Genomic DNA, 22,835 nt, shown 5'->3' with positions numbered 1-22,835 from the left:
CACACACCCACACATATATGCACACACACACACACATACAAGCATACATACAGGAAGGTAATAAAGTGCAACTAAGAGGCTATAGGGGTCTATAGGGAGCAGGCATGTAAGAGCCAGGATAGACTGTTCAAGACAAAGAGCACAGAGCTAGTGAGAAGAACCTGGAAGGTCTGAGTGGCTGGAGCAGGGTATGCAGGGAAAGATGGCTCTAGACAAGGTGAGAGGTGGGCAGGGCTCTGTTTGTCAGGAAAGCTGTGGCAAGAGCTGGCATGTGTGTTTTCCTTGCTCTGTGCTGATGCTATTCTACACCTTGCATGGAATAACTCGTTATTACCTACACAAGCAATCCTGTGTGAAAACTGATACATGCAGCCACTAAATAATGTGCCCACATTTGCACAACTAGGAAGCAGAATGGCTAGCAAGGCGCTGTTAAAAATAATAATAAACCATTTTTCCTTTTCCAGTTCTTCCCCCCAGAATGACAACTCTGAGACTAAATATTGGCTATTAAATGCCTAGACCATAAGCGTTGGCTCATTCCCTAACTACCTGGTAACTTCTCTAACCCATGTAAACTATTCTGTCTGTCACTTGGTTAGTTACCTCTCCTTCACTTGGTTAGTTACCTCTCCTTCACTTGGTTAGTTACCTCTCCTTCACTTGGTGAGTTACCTCTCCTTCAGTCCTGGCCCTCTCGTCTCCTCAGTGTGTCCCTTAGCATTGCCCTGAGTTCATCTCCTTAGCCAGCTCCCCTCTCATCTCCCTCAGCTCTCCCCAGTCTCTCTTTTATCTCTTATTATTTCCCAGAATCCTCTCTCTTCCTGCCAGTGTCCCACCTTCTATTTCCTGCCTCAGCTCATTGGCCAATAGCTTGTTTATTGATAGGTGATCATTATAAGAGATTCTCTCTACAAGGTAGAATGTATGCTCATTTTTCATTTGTTAATTAACTAATCAATCCAATTCACTAGTTAATTCTGTGGAAGTGTGTGGTGTGTGCTCGCCACTGTACACATGTGGCAGTCAAAGGACAGCACATGAGACGCTGATCAGTTCTCTCCTTCCACAATGTGAGTTTTAGGGATTAAAATCAGATCCCAGGCTTGTCTGCAAGTCTCCCTAAGCAGAGTATGTGATCTTAACCATCATGCAGAATAGTTATTTCATTTCATTAGTTGAAGATTTTAATAAGGAGTCATTGATCTGATTTGCATTTTTAAAGGACCTCTCTAGCCCCATTTTGGGACATGGACCATAAATGGCGAGAGTAGAGAGGCTGATGTTTAGTTACTTTGTGATGACAAAACACCATAATCAAGGAAACTCATTAAAAAAAAAAAAACTATTTTTACCAGGTGGTGGTGACAGTAGTGCACACACCTTAATCTCAGCACTCAGGAGGCAGGGACATGTAGATCGCTGTGAGCTTGAGGCCAGCCTGATCTACAAAGCTAGTTCCAAGTCAGCCAGGGCTTCACAAAGAAATCTTGTATGGGAAAACAAAACAAACAAACAAAAAACAAAACATTTACATTAAAGAAACCTATGCTTGCTAAGGCTTTCCTACACAGAAGTAAGAAATGCATTTGGCTAGTGTTAGTATCCAGGAAAAGGGTTGGGTGGGGAGGGAGGAGGGGAACGGAAGAGGGGCAAGGGGAGGGGGAGAGGGAGAGAGAGAACAGTGTGTCAGGCCAGAGCTTCTGATCATGTGCAGCACCATGAATTTTGACACACTTGAAACCTGGTCATCCTGCCTCCATCCATGCCCACCCCCACCCCACCCCCACCCCCACCCCCATAGTGGGCATGGGCTCATTGGCTGGGAAGCTCTGGGGTTTGCCATATGAAGGGCCAACGCTGTAAGCCCAGCAGTGTGTGTGTGGGTGTGGGTGGGGGGTGTCTGCAGTGACTCCTCCCCCATTATCTGGAGGTAAGTACCCATTTATCACAGCCCCACAGCCTTCCCTGCAACTCGTCCTTGCTGCTACTCCCAGAGCTGCTGCCCTAGTGTGAGCACCGAGAGAGCCACCTGGAGTCTTATTCTCTAGTCCAGATAAGCCTTGAACTCAGCAAAATCCTTCCTCCTTAGCCACACAGGCATTAGCTACCCCCCACAGCCAGATTGTTTGTAGTCTTTTGTATATCTGGCTTCCTTTGTACAACATAGTTTCTTTGAAATTCACTAACAATATTACATTACAATGAGCCTCGCTTTCATCTCTGTGTAGTTTGGGTTGTACTTGCTTTCTTTTAAACCACAGGGTTTAGAAATGGGTCAGTGGGGTGGTTCCCTGAGTTAAGGTTTTTGCAGCCATGCCTGTTGGCTGGGATCCACACAAGGCTTTTAGAAGAGAACTTGGCTTCCCGGAGTTGTCTTAGAACCTCCACAACACACACACTGGTAGGTAGATAGATGGGAAGATAGGTAGATGGATAGATAAATAGATACATGTAAATTTTTTTAAATGTAAAACTTATATTTATGCTAGGTAGCACATGCCTTTTATCCCAGAGACGGATCTCTGATTCTGAGGCCAGCATAGTTTAGGAAGCTCCAGGCTACTCTGTCTCCAAAAGAAAGAAAAAGTTACAAGTACATATCTTCCAGCATTGAAGTCAGAAAAAGTGGTTTTCACACTGTAAAGTTCCGAAGGAAGCAGAGGGGCAGGCTGTAACTATGTAACTACTGCAATGTTAAATTAGTTTAAAGTTCACATCCCCGGGATTCTTAAAAAAGTCTTGAAATAAGCAGCTCTATTTCTCAGCTCTAATTAACTAGTGTCTGTGGTGCTCTGGTGGGGGCCGGTCAAAGATAATGGACAGATAATACAAGTAGAAACCAGCTCCAACTGTAAATTATACTTTACTGGGCTTCTACGAACTATTTTTATTTTTTTAAAGGTTTATTTATTTATTTTATGTATGTGAGTACACAGTAGCTGTACAGATGGTTGTGAGCCTTTATGTGATTGTTGGGAATTGAATTTTTAGGACCTCTGCTTGCTCCGGTTGGCCCCACTTGCTCAGTCCATGCTCGCTCCAGCCCAAAGATTTATTTATTATTATACATAAGTACACTGTAGCTGACTTCAGATGTACCAGAAGAGGGCGTCAGATCTCATTACAGGTGGTTGTGAGCCACCATGTGGTCGCTGGGATTTGAACTCAGGACCTTTAGAAGAACATTCAGTGCTCTTACAGGCTGAACCATCTCACCAGCCCCAAACTATCTTTTTTTTTTTTTTTAAGTGCATTCTCTGCTGCGTTCTGCCTCTGCCCTAAATGGAAGTTTAAAAAAAAAAAAAAAAAAAAAAAAAGCAAGCTAGGTGCCAGGTGTGGTGGCACAAACCTTTAATCTCAGTACTTGGGAGGCAGAGGCAAGTAGACCTTTGAATTCCAGTCCAGCCTGGTCCACAGAGTGAGTTCCAGGACAGCAAGGGCTACACAGAGAAACCCTGTCTCAAAAAAAAAAAAAAAAAATCTACCCCCTCCAAAATAAAGCAAAAATCAATTTGCTTTCAAATTTCAGCCTCTTAAAAAATTAAAACTATGACACTAAAATTAGTTTTTTCTTTATCTTTAAACTTAAAATATCATCTGAAAACTGTCAGCCTTTATTAAACAGGAATTTTCTTAGTACAACAAATTATTTTTAATGAAGGTGGTGACAATAAAATAAAAATTATTGTGATGGTAAAGTAGATGATTAGATAAATAAATTCTTGCTTGATAAATTAGAAAATATGTTCCTTAATAAAATATAAACATAAGGTGGAGATGATACTTGGAGCACATTAAGCGATATTCATCACCCAGTCAGGGTGGACAGGCTGAGAATGATGTAAGTTAATTGGAATATTTGGGGGAGCTGGGAGATGGCTTGTTTGGTTGGTTTGGTTTTGGTTTGGTTTGGTTTGGTTTGGTTTTTTCAAGTTGCAACAAAATGATTCTGTTTCCTATAACCGGCAGGGAAACTTGGATATGACAAGTGCTACATAAAACCCACAGTGTTTACCTAGCACAGGACCATGAGAAAAATGCCTTCTGTTGCAAAATAAGAGGCAAAAGAATTTCCATTAAATCCTTTAGTTAAGGCCAGGTGGCTATTGTCAACTATTCAAGAAAAATGCAGAGGGGACTTCCCTTAAAACTTCCTTCCCAGCAGGAGTCCTGGGACAATGACTTCTGTTAGCCGCTTCCTGTCGCTGTTGTGGGGACTTGGGAATTGTTCGGTGTTTATAGCATGTGTGTTACATGTGTGTACTTGCGCAAGCATTTGTATGTGGAGACTAGAGGTCAATGTCCAGTTATCTTTCTCTGTCACTCTCCACCTTATTTTGGGGAGCAGAGCCTCTCCCTGAACCTGGAGATTGTCATTTTGTCTAGGCTGTCAAAGTCATCTGCCTCCCCAGGGCTCTGCTTTTATGTGGTGTTGGGCTTAGTTTCCTGCCTATGCTTGCAAGGCAGGCAGGCGCTGTACCCACTGAGTCATCGCCTACCCTGTGCTTAGAGGTTCTAAAGCTCTGGTTTTCATATTATACCTGCAAGTTCAAGAATGGACATTTTTCATGTTCCTGCTGGTTTGTATGATACACATCAGAAGCCAACCTTTTATTTCAAGGTGAAGGTCATCCCAGATGCTTCTTGAATAGACATTCCATTCTTGCTCACATTATTTAGCTTTGTTTCTGCTGTGGTAGTTCCATGTGTGTGTTTAATTTTAATTCAGTGAACTATAAACCTGTCTTTACCTATGGAGAAAAAGCAAATCTTAAAACAGAAGGACTCAACCAAAATACTTTTGTTTAAGTGAGTCTTCTCTATAGAGATTTTTATTTATGTTTCTGTGTCTGTGCGTGTGCACACATGCCCACTCATGTCTGTATATGTGCAAGTCCACATGGAATCCAAACGAGGGTATAGGATTCCCTGAAGCTCAAGCTACAGGCAATTGTGAGCTACCCAGTGTGGGTTCTGGGAACCGAACTCCATCCTCTGGAAGCAGCAAGCACACTTAACTGCTGAGCCATCTCTCCAGCCCGTCTTAATGTTTCAGAACAGCATTTCATGTATCCTAGGCTGGCCTGCAGCGTGTTGTGTGGCTGAGGATAACCTGAAGCTCCATAGCCTCCTGGCTCGGCTTCATAAATCCTGGGATTACACGTGGGAGCCGCTTTGCTCAGCCTCTGTCACTGATGCTGGGACATGCATCATGTAACCTGGGGCTACACACATGAGGAATGGCTTCCAGTCGACAAGATTTTCTCCCAGCTTGCCACCACGACCCTTGGAAGCAGCTGTAATGTACATATGACTCCTCTGAATGTATCCTTTCCCCACAGGGGACCAGTTACCTAAATCTTTGGAAGGCTTTTTTATCTACGAAGAAGAAGGATCTGGAGTCCCAGGTTCTAACAGGAGAGGAAACGACGCCATTGTGGTGGAGCAGTGGACAGTCATTGAGGTGAGCTGCAGATTCCAACAGTCTGCTTTCCTTTTGTGTGTGAGTTGATGAAAGCCCCCCATGGCCAGGCGCATGCTCAGACACAGATGGTCCACTCTCACAGAACCCTCAACAAAGAACCGACAGACTTCCTCCATATGCTGTACCCATGTTTTCAAACATTTCAGCAAAATAGCAAAAGTAACTGTCGGCACCTAGACAAAAGTAGGTTCCCCAAGTCTGCGAGTCTAGCCCTAGACAAGATCCCCTGGCTCAGAAATCCTCACTACAAAATGCCTTGGCAACTGGAAAATGCCTTGGCAACTGACTGGAAAGAGTAGTGTAGCCACTCATCCAGCCTTTCACCGCTGAGCAACCAGGATGGCAGGCTTGGTTTTAACCTTATGAATTGTTTTGTTTTGTTTTGTTTTGTTTTGAGTAAAAACATCCAAAGGTTTTTCTCTTACATACCAGGCCAGATGTGTACACACAGCACTGTCATAGTCAGAGGTGTTGCTGCGGCTGGGGTTGCGCATTTACAAATTCAGATGTCATCAACTACTGCCCTTGAAGTAGACAGATCCCTTTGGACCTCTGTTGAATGTACAAGGTCCTTACAGAGAACGTCTTTCAAGGAAACATTTTGACTTTCTGGCCTTACAAAGACCATAAAGGACAGAAGTCATTTTCAGAGAAATTGTAAAGCCCACGGAGGGAGCTGGGGAAGGTGGGTGGTGAGTAAAGCTGCGAGAGAAAACCTTCGCCAGCGCAGCGGAGCAAGAAGAGCGGCCACTCGGCCAGCCTGGCAGCTTCCCTCCCACCCCCAGCCTCCCATCCCAGGCCCAAGGCCACTGCTGAACCTACTTAGTAAGCCTCGTGGATCGGACGCCCTAGGGAGCTTTTAAAATGCAGATCCCCAGCTCCGCTCACTTTAGAATCTGAGAACCGTGGCTTTCCCAGGACCAAAGAAAGGCCAATGGCCACTGTCCACTCACTTGGTTTTAAGAAGGCAACAGTTGCAGAAAGTGACATTTTGGGGGCCCCATGGGCTCCATGACACTGTTCCACTGGACACAGGCCCCCCCCCACACACACACACACTACAACACTCATCAGCCCCTCATCCTCGCTACTGTGTGGCCAGCTGTCTTTGCTATTAGACTGTAAGCTCTTTTGCTTATTCACACAGGGCTGTGAAATTAAAACAGATTACGGCCCCCTGCTGCACACCCTGGCTGAGTTTGGATGGCTTCTGACAAGCGTGTTGCCTACCCCGATATTGAGACATGACAGGTAATGCCCGTGCATCCACCTGCACAGCTCATTCTACAACCTGCTCATTTGTGAGTAAATTAACCAATGCTGACTTAAGCCTACGAGAAATGCTTCTAGTGTGGTTTCATGGGATTTGGAGGTCAGCAGGTCCAGAGGGTGGGTCCCTGTCATTGGTATTGTCCCAAGGGCCTCAAATACACAGACATTTGAGAAATCTGCAGGGGCTTCTGAAAAACAAGAGTTCTCTGTCTGAGCCCTGGGTCTACACACACCGGTCGACACACCCCTCCTCAACAGCCTGTGTGTCTGTGCCTTCAAATCACTTTCTGGTTGTTCTGCTTGTGTTTGAGTCAAGGTCTCTCTCTCTCTCTCTCTCTCTCTCTCTCTCTCTCTCTCTCTCTCTGTAGCTCTGGCTATCCTGGAACTTACTTTGTAGAGCAGGCTGGCCTTGAACTCACAGCTATCCACCTGCCTCTGTGTCCTGAATGCTGGGATTAAAAGTGTCTGCCACCCCCATGTCCATTTTCTCCATCTCTTTGATGTTCTCCTAGGTGCACTTGGCCTGATACAGCTAGGCACAGACCTTCCGAAGTGTGGAAACCCTGAGTCTCTCCTTCCTCTTCCCCTGAGGAAAAGTATACTCCTTCCTTGCCATTCATTTGGGGATCCCAGCTGGGCTCACTTCTAAGTATTTCCCACAGTGCTCTGAATGAATGGGCAGGACATCTGGCAGCCAGCCCACTTCTGCTGAGCTCCAGTGGTATTTCCTGTATCCGGTCAGGACCAGTTTAGGAATGACAGGACTAAGCCTAAGGCTGGAACTAAAATATATTGTGATCCCAAGGATACCTTGAAGTGGGAGTAGGCTGAAACATGAAGCCAGACTCTGGCATTTTGTGCCCAAACTGCATGAGATCCTACCCTGCAACCAGTGCTCTGAAGACTCCCTCCAAACGCTGTATGAGGAGTAGCTATAAGGTTGCTCTAAGACAAAGAGAGGGAGAACGGTGCCAAAACTTTACCATCATACAGATTTCTCCTGCACCCAGATCCTATGGGCACTATGGAACCATGGAAGTGTTCCTCCTACCGTCTGAGAGGACTTATCTTTATATGCTATCAGAATGGCAAGGGGCTCATGGCTCACTAAATATGCATTGGGATGGCCCAGTGGTTATGAGTCCTGCTACTCTTCCAGAGGGCCCAGGTTTGAATCCTAGTTTCCATATGGTGGCTCAGTTTCAGAGGATCTGACGCCCTCTTCTGGCCTCCCCAGGTACTGCATTCATGCAGTATATTTACCTTGCAGACAAAACACCCGTACACAAAAAATAATTTTTAAATCTTTAACTTGCTAAGGGATTTTAAAGGTAAGTTTTAGGACAGTGTTAGAGAATAATACTGTGTGTATCCCAAGTGTATAGGTGTCAAATGTGTCTAGCAACCCTTGGACCAGCTTCACAGTGGTTCTAAAATATATTCAGTTCTGGAGACTATATGCTAGGGAAAGGGGGAGGGGGCTTCTTTGCTTCTATCCAGTTTCTTATTATTTAATGTTTTATAATAAACTGACACTCTCCAGAGTGTCAAAGAAAAAGTCTATCTACCAGTGAAAAACATCTGTGGCGTGCGTCTGATGCTGAAGTCATTTACAAGAGAGAGAGTCGTGTTTACATTTCATGTGGTGCAAACACATAGCCAGGAGCTTGCATTCTGGCTGGGGCCAGCCAAGCTCATGAATTCAGTAATTTAATACAGTAATTAAGCAACGAGGAACTTTAGTCCATAGGTTCCAAGGAAGTATTAAAGAAAAAAGATATTATGACTATAAAAATTAAGCTTGATGCTCTAGTCCTGAGGAGATCAAAGAGCAGCTTCACTGTTCAGTAAATCCTTTCCCAGGAGTCTGCTGCTGCGGCTGCTGCTGGGCAGAAGAGAGTAGGAAACGTTCCCGAGCAGCAGCCGCCCTGTGCGGGAAGGCAGACAATAGCTCCTCTCAGATGCCGGGAGCTTTGGATAACTTGTTTATTTTGTTCCTTGGGTCCTTCTGAGTTGTCACTGTGACAGGACGCCCAGGAAGGTGACTTAAAGGACAGACTTGCTCTGACTCCTCATCACTGCTCTGGTGTGAAGGCAGAAAGAACACTGCTCACCAGCAAGCCACGCCCTCCTTCCTCCAGCTATGCCCCTCCTCCCTGAGAACCCATTCAGCCATGAACTTATAAGTTGAGGGAGTTAGAACCCATAAGATCCAGTCAGTCTCTGCTGGACCACCACCTGGAGAAGCGTCACATATGAGCCTTTTCGGGAGAGACTTCATATCCAAGACACAACAAATATAAAACGAAGATGAAGTGTAATGCTGTTCACTGGTCAGGAGGATTTTTGAGAAAAATCCTCACCTGAACACATTTGGCTAATAAGTGAGGGGACTCTTTGATATACTAATATATGTGTTATAATATAATTATAATTATATAATAAATAAGAACTATTATCTGGGGATCTAACCCTTTAGCAGAACCAAATTCCTAAGAGGATGAAATCAGTTGTCCAATCAGGATAGGATGGCCTGTTCCAAATCAAAAGGTTCCAGAAGAGATAAGGTAGACAGTGCCCTGTGTGTAAGATCCGCACTGAGGGTCTTGAGCGATAGGGCAGCAGAAGTAAGTAGAATCATAAAGATGCATGTTTACAACCAGAAACACAAGTGTCACACTCTTTCTTTGGAGGCCCTGTGCCCGAAAAATCCATCACTAAGAGCCACAGTCTGTTAACAGTCCCCTCCTTGGAGACAGTATTTCAACTGTCTCTGCCAACTGTTGTCTAAGCTGTACCTGAATGGCTCACAGGGGATAGTCCCCTCATGACACCACAGCGTATGCACACACTCTCAGCGCTCTCTAGGTTGACGTCCCGTTTCCTAGGCAGTGGTACACCCCCAAGGTTTATAACAGAACTCTCAAGAAAGATCATGAGATCACGCACATGGTACAGCACGAGGCTGTAAGACGCCATGCCTATACCCTTTCAAGGTTGTTGCAGCCAGCCTGGGAACAAGGCAGATTCCTTTGTTATTGTTGGAATAACACTATCGTACCAGGAGCCCAATCCTTTTTCTACTAGAGAAGTCAAGGTGAGAGTTACCAGGAAGTTCTTCAAAAAAAAATAAACAGTTAAGGACCACATCCGCTGAGCTTACAGCTAATATTACAGCCTAAAGTGGGGAGGGACCTATAGAAACAGTTCAGTGGTTACGAGCACTTAATGCCCCTAGAGAGACCCTGGGTTCAGTTCCAAGAACCCACTGTAACTCCAGCTCTAGGGGATCCGATGCCCTTTCTGACCTGCACTGGGACCAGGTGTGCACGCGGCACATTCACATAAGTGCAGGCAGAGAACTCCCAGGAGCCTGTAATCTCAAGTGAAAGTCATCCCCAGCTACATAGGGAGTTCAAGACCAGCCTGGGCTCCATGGAGCCCTGTCTGAAAACAAAGAAACAGAAAACAGCAGCCTGGCTCTGCTCCACCCTAACAGCTGTAGCCTCCCCACCGGACCAGTGACCACCTCATCCAGAGGCATTCACTTGGTTTACAGGACCAGGAGTAAATTCACTATTAATCTGTGCCCTTAAAACAATTGCTGTGGGTACTGGAGAGGACTCTGTGGTTAAGAGTACTGACCACTCTTCAAGGGGACCAGGGTTCAGCTCCCAGCACCCACATGGAGGCATATGACCGCCAAAACACCCATACACATAAAGTAGAATGAATAACAAAATCTCAGAAAAAAAATTGCTGTGACTACAACACATAAGAAGTGCATTAAACACAAGTACATAGACTGCACCTGTGCACTCACTCCGGCCAACAAGCGGGGTTAGGCATCGTGGAGCGCCTCCCGTGTTGCTCCACTGACGACTTTTGTCTGTGTGTAGCAATGTGGGTGTGCATCTGCCTGCTGTAGTGTGCTCACCCTGTGATGGTGCTCCTGACCAGTCCCTCTTAGCTCAAGTAGAAACCCTGGTGTGCACCCACTGGGCTTTCTGTAAGTGCAAGTGCTAGGCTGGGCATTTGTTTCACTTGGCTACATAAATGTGAAGCCAACCCAAATAGGTGGCTTCTGGTTTCCTTGGAAGCCCAGAGGTAGTGGGGTAGGGTATTCCTCTTGCTCAAGCATGAATTACTGCTGTACTCCAAAATGGCACCATTCTGGGAAGTATGTAGTGATCTGTGTGGTTTTCGGGTGAGTTTTGTTTGTTTTGTTTTGTTTGTGTTTTTAGATTGCTGTTGTTGTTGTTGTTGTGTTTGTGTGTACACACCTGAATATGCATCTATGTGCCATTTGCATGCAGGATCACCTGGAACTGAAGTTAGGCAGTTGTCACCCACCGTCTGGGTGCTGGGAGTCAAACCCAAGTGCTCTGGATGAGCCACAAGTGCTCTTAACGACTGACCCATCTCTCCAGCCTCTTTTATTTATAGTTTTAATTGGGACTGAAGCTAAGAACATTTTCATTCCATGGATCACCTGGGTTCTGTAGTCAAGTACCTGTTAGAATCTTTTGCTCACATTAAGTTTATATTTATAAATTATTTAAAGTTAGATGAGAGCCTTTTATCAGTTATATATTCCAACTTTCAATATGTCTGTAACTTGTCTTTTTTTTTTTTTTTTTTTTTTTTTGGTTTTTGGTTTTTGAGACAGGGTTTCTCTGTGTAGCCTTGGCTGTCCTGGAACTCATTTTGTAGACCAGGCTGGCCTCGAACTCAGAAATTCACCTGCCTCTGCCTCCCAAGTGCTGGGATTAAAGGCGTGCGCCACCACTGCCCATCGTAACTTGTCTTTTTTCTCCCTGCTCTCTTTATGGTCTGTCGCTGTCTGTGTCTGTGTCTGTGTCTGTCTCTGTGTCTGTCTCTGTCTCTGTCTGACTGTATCTGTGTCTGTCTCTGTCTCTGTCTGTGTCTGTGTCTGTGTCTGACTGTGTCTGTGTCTGTATCTGTCTCTGTCTGACTGTGTCTGTGTCTGTCTGTGTCTGTGTCTGTGTCTGACTGTGTCTGTGTCTGTGTCTGTGTCTGTGTCTGTCTCTGTCTCTGTCTCTGTCTCTGACTGTATCTGTGTCTGTCTCTGTCTGACTGTGTCTGTGTCTGTCTCTGTCTGTCTGACTGTGTCTGTGTCTGTCTCTGTGTCTGTCTCTGTCTGTCTGACTGTGTCTGTGTCTGTCTCTGTGTCTGTCTCTGTCTCTGTCTGACTGTATCTGTGTCTGTGTCTGTCTCTGTCTCTGTCTGTGTCTGTGTCTGTGTCTGACTGTGTCTGTGTCTGTATCTGTCTCTGTCTGACTGTGTCTGTGTCTGTGTCTGTCTGTGTCTGTGTCTGTGACTGTCTGTGTCTGTGTCTGTCTGTGTCTGTGTCTGTGTCTGTCTGTGTCTGTGTCTGTCTGTGTCTGTGTCTGTGTCTGTCTGTGTCTGTGTCTGTGTCTGTGTCTGTGTCTGTGTCTGTGTCTGTGTCTGTGTCTGTGTCCTGGGCCCTCAGGCATGCTTAGGAAAGACTGCAGCACCCAGCTCCATGATATCCCACAAAAATAATTTCAAATTTTAAGTATCCCCGAAGGCATTATCAAGCTATATTTAGGACTTTTCAGTTTGAAAGTTTTTGATGGTAATGTTATTTTGCTTTCTTATGTTTATATTAAACATGCTGTTTACCTTTGTGCAACCCTGAATTCATTGGAGTTTGTTTTAAGACATAGCCTTTGCTGTCCTAAAACTCACTATGCAGAGCAGACTAGCCTTGAACTCACAGAAATTTGCCTGCCTCTGCCTCCCAAGTGCTAGGGTTAAGGCTTATGCCAGTTTCACTGGAATTTCAGAGCAAGGCTTTAGTGGCTCATTTTTGATATGGTGTTTAAATGCCACAGGTCATGAATTTTCTTTGCCTCTTCTCCTGACATACTAACATCAGAACCTGTAAGTTCAAGCATCTAATTGCCTTGTGGTGACAGGGTAGAAACTTGTTTTTATCTTCCTCATTATTCTCCATTACAATGTACTCTGCATATTATAAACTAAAATCATAACTAAATGAGAATACAGACTTTTTCAAAACAGTCTAAATGTATTATGAAGCATTAGGATCAAAAAGGCTCTCACTTCTGCAGCCAGAGCCTCTCTGGGGTCATCCAGCCTTGGCCAGAAGGGTTCGGGTATTGGGGAAAGAGTTAGAAGTAGAAGGTCAACAGACTGTTTTCATTCTGACCTGGGTTCAGACTGGCCCCATCCTCTAATTGGTTGGAGAGAACCCACTGTGAGCCCACCTACCTGCCTTGGCCATGCTTCTCATCCAGGCCTGGTTCTCTGCTGTATTTGTCTACCTACAGCACTGCCCAGAAATCTTTCTTCTTTCTCCTATGAACTCTCTCTCCCTTGAATTTTCTCTCTGAAAGATATTCTTGATTGATATTTTTTCTTTTTATAAAAGTTATTTTGCACTCCACCCTACATTGTACTAAGTGGATAGAGAACTGAGTGTTTATCTTTCTATCTATTTGTTCATGTTATGTATATGAGTACTTTACCTGCATATCTGTCTGCACACCAGACCTGCAAATCCTCTACAGAAACAAGAGGTTGTGAGCCACCATGTGGGCTCTGGGAATTGAACCCAGGTCCTCTGCAAGAACAGCAGGTACTCTTAAGCACTGAGCTACCTCTCCAGCTCCAAGTTACACACTTGTATCTCTTTTAGTGGCTACACAGAGGAAGACTCTGGCTTATCTCTCCCAGGTCTTAAACAGTGTCGAGCATAAAGACCATAGGTGTTGGTGCTGTAACAGGGCTTGGATTTGAACCCAGGAACTATGTGGTTCCCAAGTCAAGTCTTTTTCCAGTGTAGCCTGTGACTCCCAAACACTGACCCAGTCCAGTCTCCATGCTGATCCCTCCTTATAGTCCCTCACAATTTGTCCCCAAAAGTTACACCATGCAAAGCATTTTGTTCTGACAGAAGATACGTTCAAACTGAAATGAAACTGGACTCTAAGAAGTCTTTTAACAATAAAACTGTAGCCATCTCTTTCTAGCGTCCTAGGGGAAGATTTCTAATTTCCAAGTTAGTGGCACCCATCTGTTTGGAACGCTCTGCTAAATGTCCTGCTGACCGCTCCCTCTCCGTGTAGGGCCAGAGCTTCACCCCCATTCAGCTTCCAGAGACAAAGCACAGAATCCACTGCAGCCTATAGGAAGGGTTTGTCGGGCTTCTTTGCATGATAAAAGTTGTTAGTGAGCAGCTTTAGCTACTACACTCGCCTACCTCCCCTCCCACTCCCCCCACCCCCCCACCCCACCCCCACCCCCACCCACCCCCCACCCACCCCGCAAGCCCTAGGAGGCAGGGAAGCTCTTGAGAGGCTCTGCCACCCAGATGACAGCTAAAAAAGGCGAATACTGAGTGGAGTGGCCAGTCACAAAGCCGCCTGTCAATGGAACTGGCTGGGGCTGAACCATCCCTCTCAGTGGAAAATATAAGAAAAGTCCCCATGTGTAGCTCCCCAAACTGCTCCCTAGTTTGATAATGCATACCAAGAGGCTTACGTCATCCTTCCTGACCTAATAATTTCATTCCTGATAATTCATCTCAAGGAAATAATCCATAAGAGGAAGTATATATGCGTGTGTGGACATATTCTTATCTATAAACATAATAGTGTGTGTGTGTGTGTGTGTGTGTACATACATATAAAATAGCATGATTTAGAACTAGTAAAAAACTTATTCTCTAAAACATAAGGGAAGACAATACCTTCTGGTGTCTTCGTTCTCTGAAGATCCTGGACCTGCATTAAAACTATCATTACACACACAAGGAATAAAGGAAATATAAATACATGGTGGTCACAGGTCACACAGGAAAAAGGCTGGCTGGTGCTGAGAACCAGAGAGGAAGCAAAAACATAAAGATCATTTTCTGAAACTGGTTTCATGAAATTATATTTTTTGATATATTTTGAGGTTTGGGGGTTTCCCGGGGGGAGTTATAATAACTATATTGTTTTACAAGAGTTTTGAATTACCTTAAACTTTTTTATTATATTTATGTGTACATATATGTCTGTGTGAATGAATGCCACATGTGTGCAGGTGCCCATGGAGGAGAGAAGACGTCAGACCCCTCAGGCTGGAGGCACAGGTGATTTTTTAGGCAGCTGATATGGGTGCTGGGAGATGAACTCAGGTCCTCTGTGAGACGACCTCCCCTTTTTAAAAGGTCTTTAGGTTTATTTTAAGATGTGTGAGTGTTTCCCCTGCACATATGTGTATCATGTACATGTATGCCCTCAGAGCCCAGAAGGGGGCATCAGATCCTCTAGAACTGAAGCTACAGGCAGTTGTAAGATGTCATGTCTGGGTTGGGAATTGAACCCCATCCTCTGGAAGAGCAACCGCTGCTTCTAACTGCTCCGCCCCTCTCTGTCCGCAGCAGTATCCACGCTTAATCTTTGAGTTAACCCTCCAACTTGTTGTTTAGTTCATTTTTGTATGAACTATGTCTGGATATTTAGCCTGCATACTTGTCTGTGCACCGTGTGAGTGCCTGATGCCAATGGGAACCAAAAGATGGCATTGGACCCCTGGAACTGGAGTTACAGCCACAGTGAGCCACCATGTGGGTGCCGAGAATCAAACCCAGGTCCTCTAGAAGAACCACAAGTGCTCTAAACCACTGAGTGATCTCTCCAACGCCCCTTCCCCACACCCATTATTTTTTAATAAGCTTTGTTTGTTTGTTTGTTTGTTTGTTTGTTTGTTTGAGACAGGGTTTCTCTGTGTAGCCCTGGCTGTCCTGGAACTCACTTTGTAGACCAGGCTGGCCTCAAACTCAGAAATCTGCCTGCCTCTGCCTCCCAAGTGCTGGGATTAAAGACGTGCGCCACCATGCCCGGCATTTTAATAAGCTTTCTTGTTTTTGATTTTTCCAATGTAATTTATAGAGCTGTATTTCATAATTATTTTGGGATCAGAAGATTACCCCACAAAGGATATATGTGGGCCAACCTAGTTAAATATGGAAAAAATTACAAATTCACTGGGACAAAGTATAATGACGCATGTACATGAAAATGCTATAATGAAATCCATTTGCTGCTATCCTAACTTTAGAAAGTAATTAAAATTTCTGTAGGATTAAAAGAACATTCCTAATTCACAAATACTAATGTCACTATTTTAACTTTCAGTGAAGGGAATTTGGCTACCAAGCAAGTCGTATTTCTCCAAAGGCCGGTTACGTGGAACTCAGCTGCTCAAACCCCAGAAGTGAGTACAAATCACCAATGTTCACTTTCTGAATAAGACACGATAGTAAAGCATTTAACCCTCACACTCTCTCCAGCGGTCTAAAAGTGAGTTCAGGTCAGGACACTCAGACTCAGCGTGGAAACAGTCTCCTGCAGAAGGATGCAAAAAAGAAGTTGACTGGTTCCCCCAAAACCCATTGCAAGAGGAGGAAACTGACCCCCTAAATTGTCTTCTGGCCCACACACATGTCACTGGCCTGCGTGAACCCGCACTCTCACACACACATACTACATACACCAATTAGTAATAAAATAAAAATTGTAATCGTTTTTTAAAAGAAAGGATGACACAGTTCCAAAGACTATTAAAATATGCCGTCCCAACACACAGTACGTTGACATAAGGACCATTTTGAGCTTCAGGCAACTAAGAAAGAACAGACCCAGGAAGTTTCTGCCCCTTTCCAACAAAGAATGGCCTCTATGCCACCATGTAGAGGTAGCAGGTTCCCAGTCCACTTAAGCATCTGCTCTCCCTGGCGGAAAGAGACTGACAATTGGAAAGGATTTTCTCTGACTTGAATCTGCAAAGACAAACCTTAGTGAAATTGCCTGCTCGTCATCCCCTGGAGGCTCTGACGCTGCCTTCCTTGCCAGTCCCTTGCTCCCAGCCTCTCAGCCTCTCACACGGCTGTGCCGAGTTCAGATTTCCACACCGCGCCATCTCCTTGACTTTTTCTTCTTTTCTACAAAGTCTCTGTGTGCATACAAAATAAATCTGTGCTGCTCACCTGTCCTCTGCCACTCTAGTCCCCAGCCTCAGCTACCGATCCTACGGTAGAGGGAAAGGGGCGTCCTCCATTATTCTTCTAAGTTTTGTGAGTCCCAAGTTTCTGAGTTTTTAAAAATACATACATTTTTGGTTATCTTGACCTCTGACAACATGCAACACATCGATATTATCTCAGTACAGTCGCAAGCTGACACTGACCAGGCTTTTTTTGTTTGTTTAATGGGGAAGGGAGTTGGACAGGGTGTTTCTGTGTAGCCCTGTAGCCATGGCTGTCCTGGGACTCACTTTGTAGACCGTGCCAGACTTGAACTCATGGAGACTGACCTGCCTGTGCGTCCCGAGTTCTGGGATTAAAGGCGTGCGCTCTCATGCCTGCATGTCTGCTTTTTACTGAAGGGGACACTGAGCATGGGGCTCCTTACTCGAGGTTTTGAAGCTAGAACAAGGTTCTTGGACTGGAGGAAAACTGTATTGATAACCATAGGGCCCTCACACACCCATAGTGTACGCAATTTAGCTGTGCTATGTTAATTCTGGAGTTGACTGGCTGCATACATAAGTAGATTGAGAGGTAGGGACGTGGACCAGAAGGTAGGAGGTAGGGGAGGAGTGTCATCACTTGTGAGCAGTGTGCCCCTCACCTCACGGAGGACGACCCTGGCTCGTGAGTTTATTATGGAGTATTCTGTCAAGAATTTTAACATTCTCCAAATGGTCCTCAAGTTTTTCGGAAGGGCCATGCTCATTTGCTCCCCAGAATGGTCAAGCTGTCAGTCTCAAACCTAGAAATGTTCGCCCTTCTGTCCCTCCTGCGGGAATGCTGGGAGCACCTGCCTCTGCAGCCACACACATCTGTGAAGTGAGCTGCACCCCAGCCCCATTTTCTTTAAGGCATCAAAAATCATTTATATTAGTAAAACTAGAAGATGTTTAGGATAGACATTAGGGGGGACTGTCCATGAAGTTAGGACCGATCTCAGATATAATAGCAAAACCATGATCTATTAGAAGTCGATAAGTTAGCCAGGCGGTGGTGGTACACATCTTTAATCCAATGCACTCAGGAGCTAGCAGCAAGCAGATCTCTGTGAGTTTGAGGACAGCTTGGTATACAGAAAGTGAGTTCCAGGACAGCCAGAGCTACAGAGAGAAACCCTGTCTCCGAAAAAACAAAGTTGGTAAATTAGATTTCATCAAAATTAAAAGCCTGTGCCACATGACTTACACCACTAAAAGAATGAAAAGATAAGCCACAGAGCACAGAAACCTTAGCTATCACATCAGTAACAATGGACTGTATCGGGAATACATCAAGAATCTCAAATATCAACAGTAAGAAAATAACACAGATATCAATGAGGATATGTTCACAAGAAATAAATACACAAAAAGATGCTTTAATTATTAGTTATGGCGAGATGCCACCATGCACATATTACAAAAGTAAACTCTTAAATCAGACAGTAACCAAGAGCTGGCAAGCAAAGCAGTCATCTCTGGGAGGGATGTGAGCAACCAGCAGTCTAGAAGATGCTCAGGCCACTTCTTAGGACTGTAACTGCACACGCATGGCTCAGCAATCCCTCCTGGGTGTTTATGTTAGGAAAACACACATGTGTGTGCACAAATGTGTGCGCACACAGTGTATACACAAATATTTATAGTTATCCTAGTCATAATTGTCCAACGCAGAAGAAAGCCGATGTCTTCAATATGTGGATGGATAAACAATGATGGCACAGTCTTGCAATTAAGTACTACTCAGAATAAGAAATGAGCTGCAGATGTGAACAGTAACTTAGATGGATCTCATCTGTTAGGCTGAGTTAAAGGAGCCAGTATCCAAAGGCTACACTGTATCATTCCATTTACATCACAGCCTGCATTAGGTGAACCCTGCAACAGGAGGATGTACAGGAAAGACTGGGAGACGACAGAACTGCTGTAGTGTTTGTTAAGTCTATGTTAGTTAAAGCCCATAAAAGCGTATACCCAAATGTCAGTTTTACAGTTCAGGCACTTTAAAACAAAATCCCAGGCCTAGTGAAATGGGAAGTAAAGGTGCTTGCTTCCAAGCCTGACAGACCATCTGTGTTTGATTTCCCAGGACACACATGGCCTGAGAAGGAAACTGACTCCCAAAAGCTGTCCTCTGACCTTTACTCAACTGCTGTGGCATACACGCAAGGGTGCACGTATATGTATGCAACGGTGCACACACACACACACACACACACACACACACACACACGAGGAAAATGAAATTCCACACTGGGCATTGTGGCACGTGCCTATAGTCCTAGTGTCCTGCTTTGCTTTCTGTTTCTGTGGGGAAAGACTACTAACCAAAACCAACTTAGAGGAGGAAAGTGTTTATTTGGCTTACACTTCCATAACAGCCCATTGCTGGGAGAACTTCCTGCTGGAGCTCAAAGAGGAGCTAGGAACTAGGGTCTGAAGTAGAGATCACAGACAAACACTGGCTGGCTCCCTCTGGCTTGCTCAGCTGCCTTCCTTATATGATGCATGCCCTCATGCCCAGTAATGGCACCTCCCACATGGACTGGTCCTCCCACATTAATTAACAACTAAGGAAATTCCCTCTCAGACCACCTACAGACCAACCCCATGAAGGCAATTCCTCAGTTGAGGGTCTCTCTTCCCAGTTGTCTCAAGTTGACAATTGAAGCTACCCATGACACCCAACTCCTTGTCAATTTTGACACACAAACATGTCACTTTAAACCATAACCTTTCCCTTCTTGTTTGTCCTCCAGATCATGTTAATAGTAATATCACAATATAAAATACAACACAACTTTGAAAATCCCACAGTATAAGAAAATCCCACCATTTAGCCAGGTGTGATGGCATACATACGCCTTTAATCCCAGCACTCAGGATGCAGATGGGTAAGTCTCTGAGCTTGATTGAGGCCAGCCTGGGCTACAAATTGAATTTCAGGACAGTCAAGGCTACATAGTGAGACCTTGTCTTGAAACAAATAAACAAAAACAAAAAGCAAATGATCTAACTTAAAAGTTCAATGTTTCTGGGGCTAGAGAGGTGGCTCAGCACCTAAGAGCACTTGCTGTTCTTCCAGAGGACCCAGGTTCAATTCCCAGCGCCCACATGGTTGTTAGTCATTTGTAACTCCAGTACTAGGGAGTCGGACTCTCTCTTCTGACTCCTCAGGCCCCAGGTCTGCACATGATACACAGACATACAAAACACCTACACACATAAAATAAAATAATATCTCTCTCTCTCTCTCTCCTCTCTCTCTCTCTTGTAGAAACTCACTCCATAGTACTGGCTGTCCACAGAATCACTATGTAGACCAGGCTGACCTCAAACTCAGAGATCCACCTGCCTCTGCTTCCTGAGAACTGGGACTGAAGGCCTACACCACACATCTGGCTTCACTGCCTCTTTAAAATATCCAGTCTCTTAACTTGAACTCCAGTAACATAAAATTGAGTTAAATACTTTTAGTCCAAAAAAGAACCAGGGCACAGTTACTATCAGATCAGAGCAAAAACAAAACCCAACATAATAAGGTTCAACATCTCCCAGCTACTCCAAGAGATGGAGACAGGAGAATCATTTTGAGCCTGGGAGCTTGAGACTAGCCTAAGAAACAGAATGAGATCCCCATCTTTAATAAATAAGAGAGGGGCTAGAGAGATGGTTAGAAGGGTAAGAATGCTAGCTGCTCTTAGAGAGGACCTGGGTTCAATTCCAGTTCCCAGCACCCACGTGGCAGCTCACATCTGTAACTCCTGTCTCAGGGGAATTTGACGCCATCTTCTGGCCTCCCTGGGTACTGCACACACATAGTAAACACACACATGCAGGCAACACACACACATATATAAGTTTAAAAAATTTAAGTAAAAGAAAGAAGATTTCAGAACGTTTGCTTTATAAATTGCACAGATTACATTTCCCATGCTGTATTCTTCATGAAGCCTTTCTTTGGGCGTGGGCTTCTTGGTGCAATGACTCCACTAAGCTCAGTTCTTCTTTCTGTTTCTCAATCCTATTCTTATTGTCATGTTTTGGACAGATGCCTCCAAATAGGTTCCAGGAAGTGATAGCTCTGCTGGAGGCGGGGAGGGATTCTGATCAAAAGCTGGAGGGCAGACCTATAGTCCTAGACCTTGGAGGGTGGAGGCAGGAGGATCAGGATTTCAAGGCTGCTCAAAACCCCAGCTCAAAAGCAAAACAAAATAAGACAAACAAACAAAAAAGGATTTTTGACCTCCATCAGCTAAATTTTCCATTAATGTTTTTTGTAAAATTTTTCTTCTTAAATTTTTGTTTCTTTTGAAAAGTTAAATAAAACTCATAGGGTTTTAATTATCTAAAAATGTCTATTTCAATTTTTTAAAAATTCTGCCCATATCATTTATAAGAAACAAAGGGCCACTTAAAAGTATTTGCCTTCTGGGCCTAAGGAGATGCCTCTATGGTTCAGAGCACTGGCTGAGAACTCCAGAGAACTCGGGTTCAGGCTCCAGCTCATGACCCTGTCACCTCCATGTCTGCAACATGGACTCTGCAACGCCTGCACGCAGATGCGCAGAAACATAGTTCTAACATAATGGTTTTTAAGGCAGATTTATTGAGAAGCTGCTCTCAGGCAAGTTCATTGGCCCCAAGGATAGAGGCCAGGGAAGTCACTGTGGGGACTGGGGGTTGGGAGAGAATGAGATAAAGGGCATGCTAGAAGAGAGAGAAGGAGGGGATGAAGGAGAGGGAGAGAGAAGGGAGAAGAGGGGAGAAAGAGAGAAAGAGACAGAGAGACAGAGAGCACTCTGGATTATATAGGGAAGAGTCCTAAAATAATTTTTAAAAACTCTTTAAAAGCATTTGTCTCCACAAGCTCAGAGAGCATGGGACCCCGTTCATAGAAGGCTCAGAGGTTGACAGCAAACTGGAAAGGACTCTGAGGGGCTTGAAGCAGGAGCGACACAGAGAGCGCCTGGGGCCCCTCCAGGACCCCATCCCTTTATAAAATATAGATATTAGCGCAGGCCACAGGGCCCTCAGGCTTTGCTTTGAGAACCTATCTAAACGTGTCTGGCACTGTGTCTGGCAGTATGAGAGGTTGTAATCACTTTCACAGAATGCTCTTCTTTCAACAGCAGATTCTGCTAACTATATAAAGAGGCAGAAGAAAAGCCCAGGAACACCAAGTGGTCCAGTCCTGTATCTCCTCTAACTAAAACGACCATCAGCTGTAATACAGAAATGTGGTTTGCTGATGTTCCAGAGCATACACACACCTAGGGAGAAACGATTATCTAATTAAGTGGAGGGCATCGAGCACCTATTTGCTTTTAAATTTTCTACATGTTTGGAACTTTTCATAATTATAAAGTTGGGGGAAATTAAGTGAAAAGCATTAGCTATCAAGAACATTTTTTTCATGCCGACTAGTTAGTAAATAACTACTTACTAAGCTGTTCCAACGACAGTCTAGATGGCCAGCAAGGTGGCTTAGAGGTAAAGGCGTTTGCTGCCAAATCTGTCAGCTTGAGCTCTGTCCCTGAAATCCGTGGAGTAAAGAGAAAGGGCCACGCCTACATGTCTTCCACATGGACGCCATGGCACACACAACATAAATAAACAAACCGACCCCCGTAAGCATCGAAATCCACATAGGAGATGACTCCCGTAATACTTAAAGGTGGGCAGGCACTCAGGATGGGGTGGGGGTGGGGCCATGGGCTCTCCCCTCAGGAGCCTAAGCTCCTCAGCCAGTTGGTGCAATGTAGAGGAAATTGGAATTCCCAGTTTGTGCCTCGGGCAATGACTTTCTCCCGAAGTCACATCTTCTGTGGCTTTGACCTGAACTGCTCTATCTGTCCACATCCACTTCCAAAGGAGGCTGGAGATGTGGTCTGTGTCAATACCACGTGCTTGAACACTGCCGGAAGTTGGCAGGAGAAAGTTCTGTGGTGGTGCGTGCCTTTAATCCCAGCACTCGGGAGGCAGAGGCAGGTGGATTTCTGAGTTCCAG

At 44.8% G+C, this 22,835-nt stretch overlaps 1 protein-coding gene across 7 annotated transcripts in view; it reads left to right on the top strand.

Moving 5' to 3' along the window:
* Positions 1-22,835, top strand: part of Rftn2 (raftlin family member 2) — a 56,905-nt gene that overhangs the window by 26,081 nt on the left and 7,989 nt on the right. For all 7 annotated transcript variants that reach the window (XM_011238612.3, XM_006496309.4, XM_006496308.4 and 4 more), the window contains 3 exons: positions 5,346-5,467; positions 6,636-6,739; positions 15,955-16,033. In XM_011238612.3, coding sequence (XP_011236914.1) covers positions 5,346-5,467; positions 6,636-6,739; positions 15,955-16,033 — 305 coding nt within the window. The remainder of the gene's footprint in view (positions 1-5,345; positions 5,468-6,635; positions 6,740-15,954; positions 16,034-22,835) is intronic.

The sequence above is a fragment of the Mus musculus genome, chromosome 1, assembly GCF_000001635.26.
Source record: "Mus musculus strain C57BL/6J chromosome 1, GRCm38.p6 C57BL/6J".
NCBI classification, from domain to species: Eukaryota; Metazoa; Chordata; class Mammalia; order Rodentia; family Muridae; genus Mus; species Mus musculus.
Note: the sequence above shows the minus strand (reverse complement) of the source record. Positions and strands in the feature narration are given on the sequence as shown.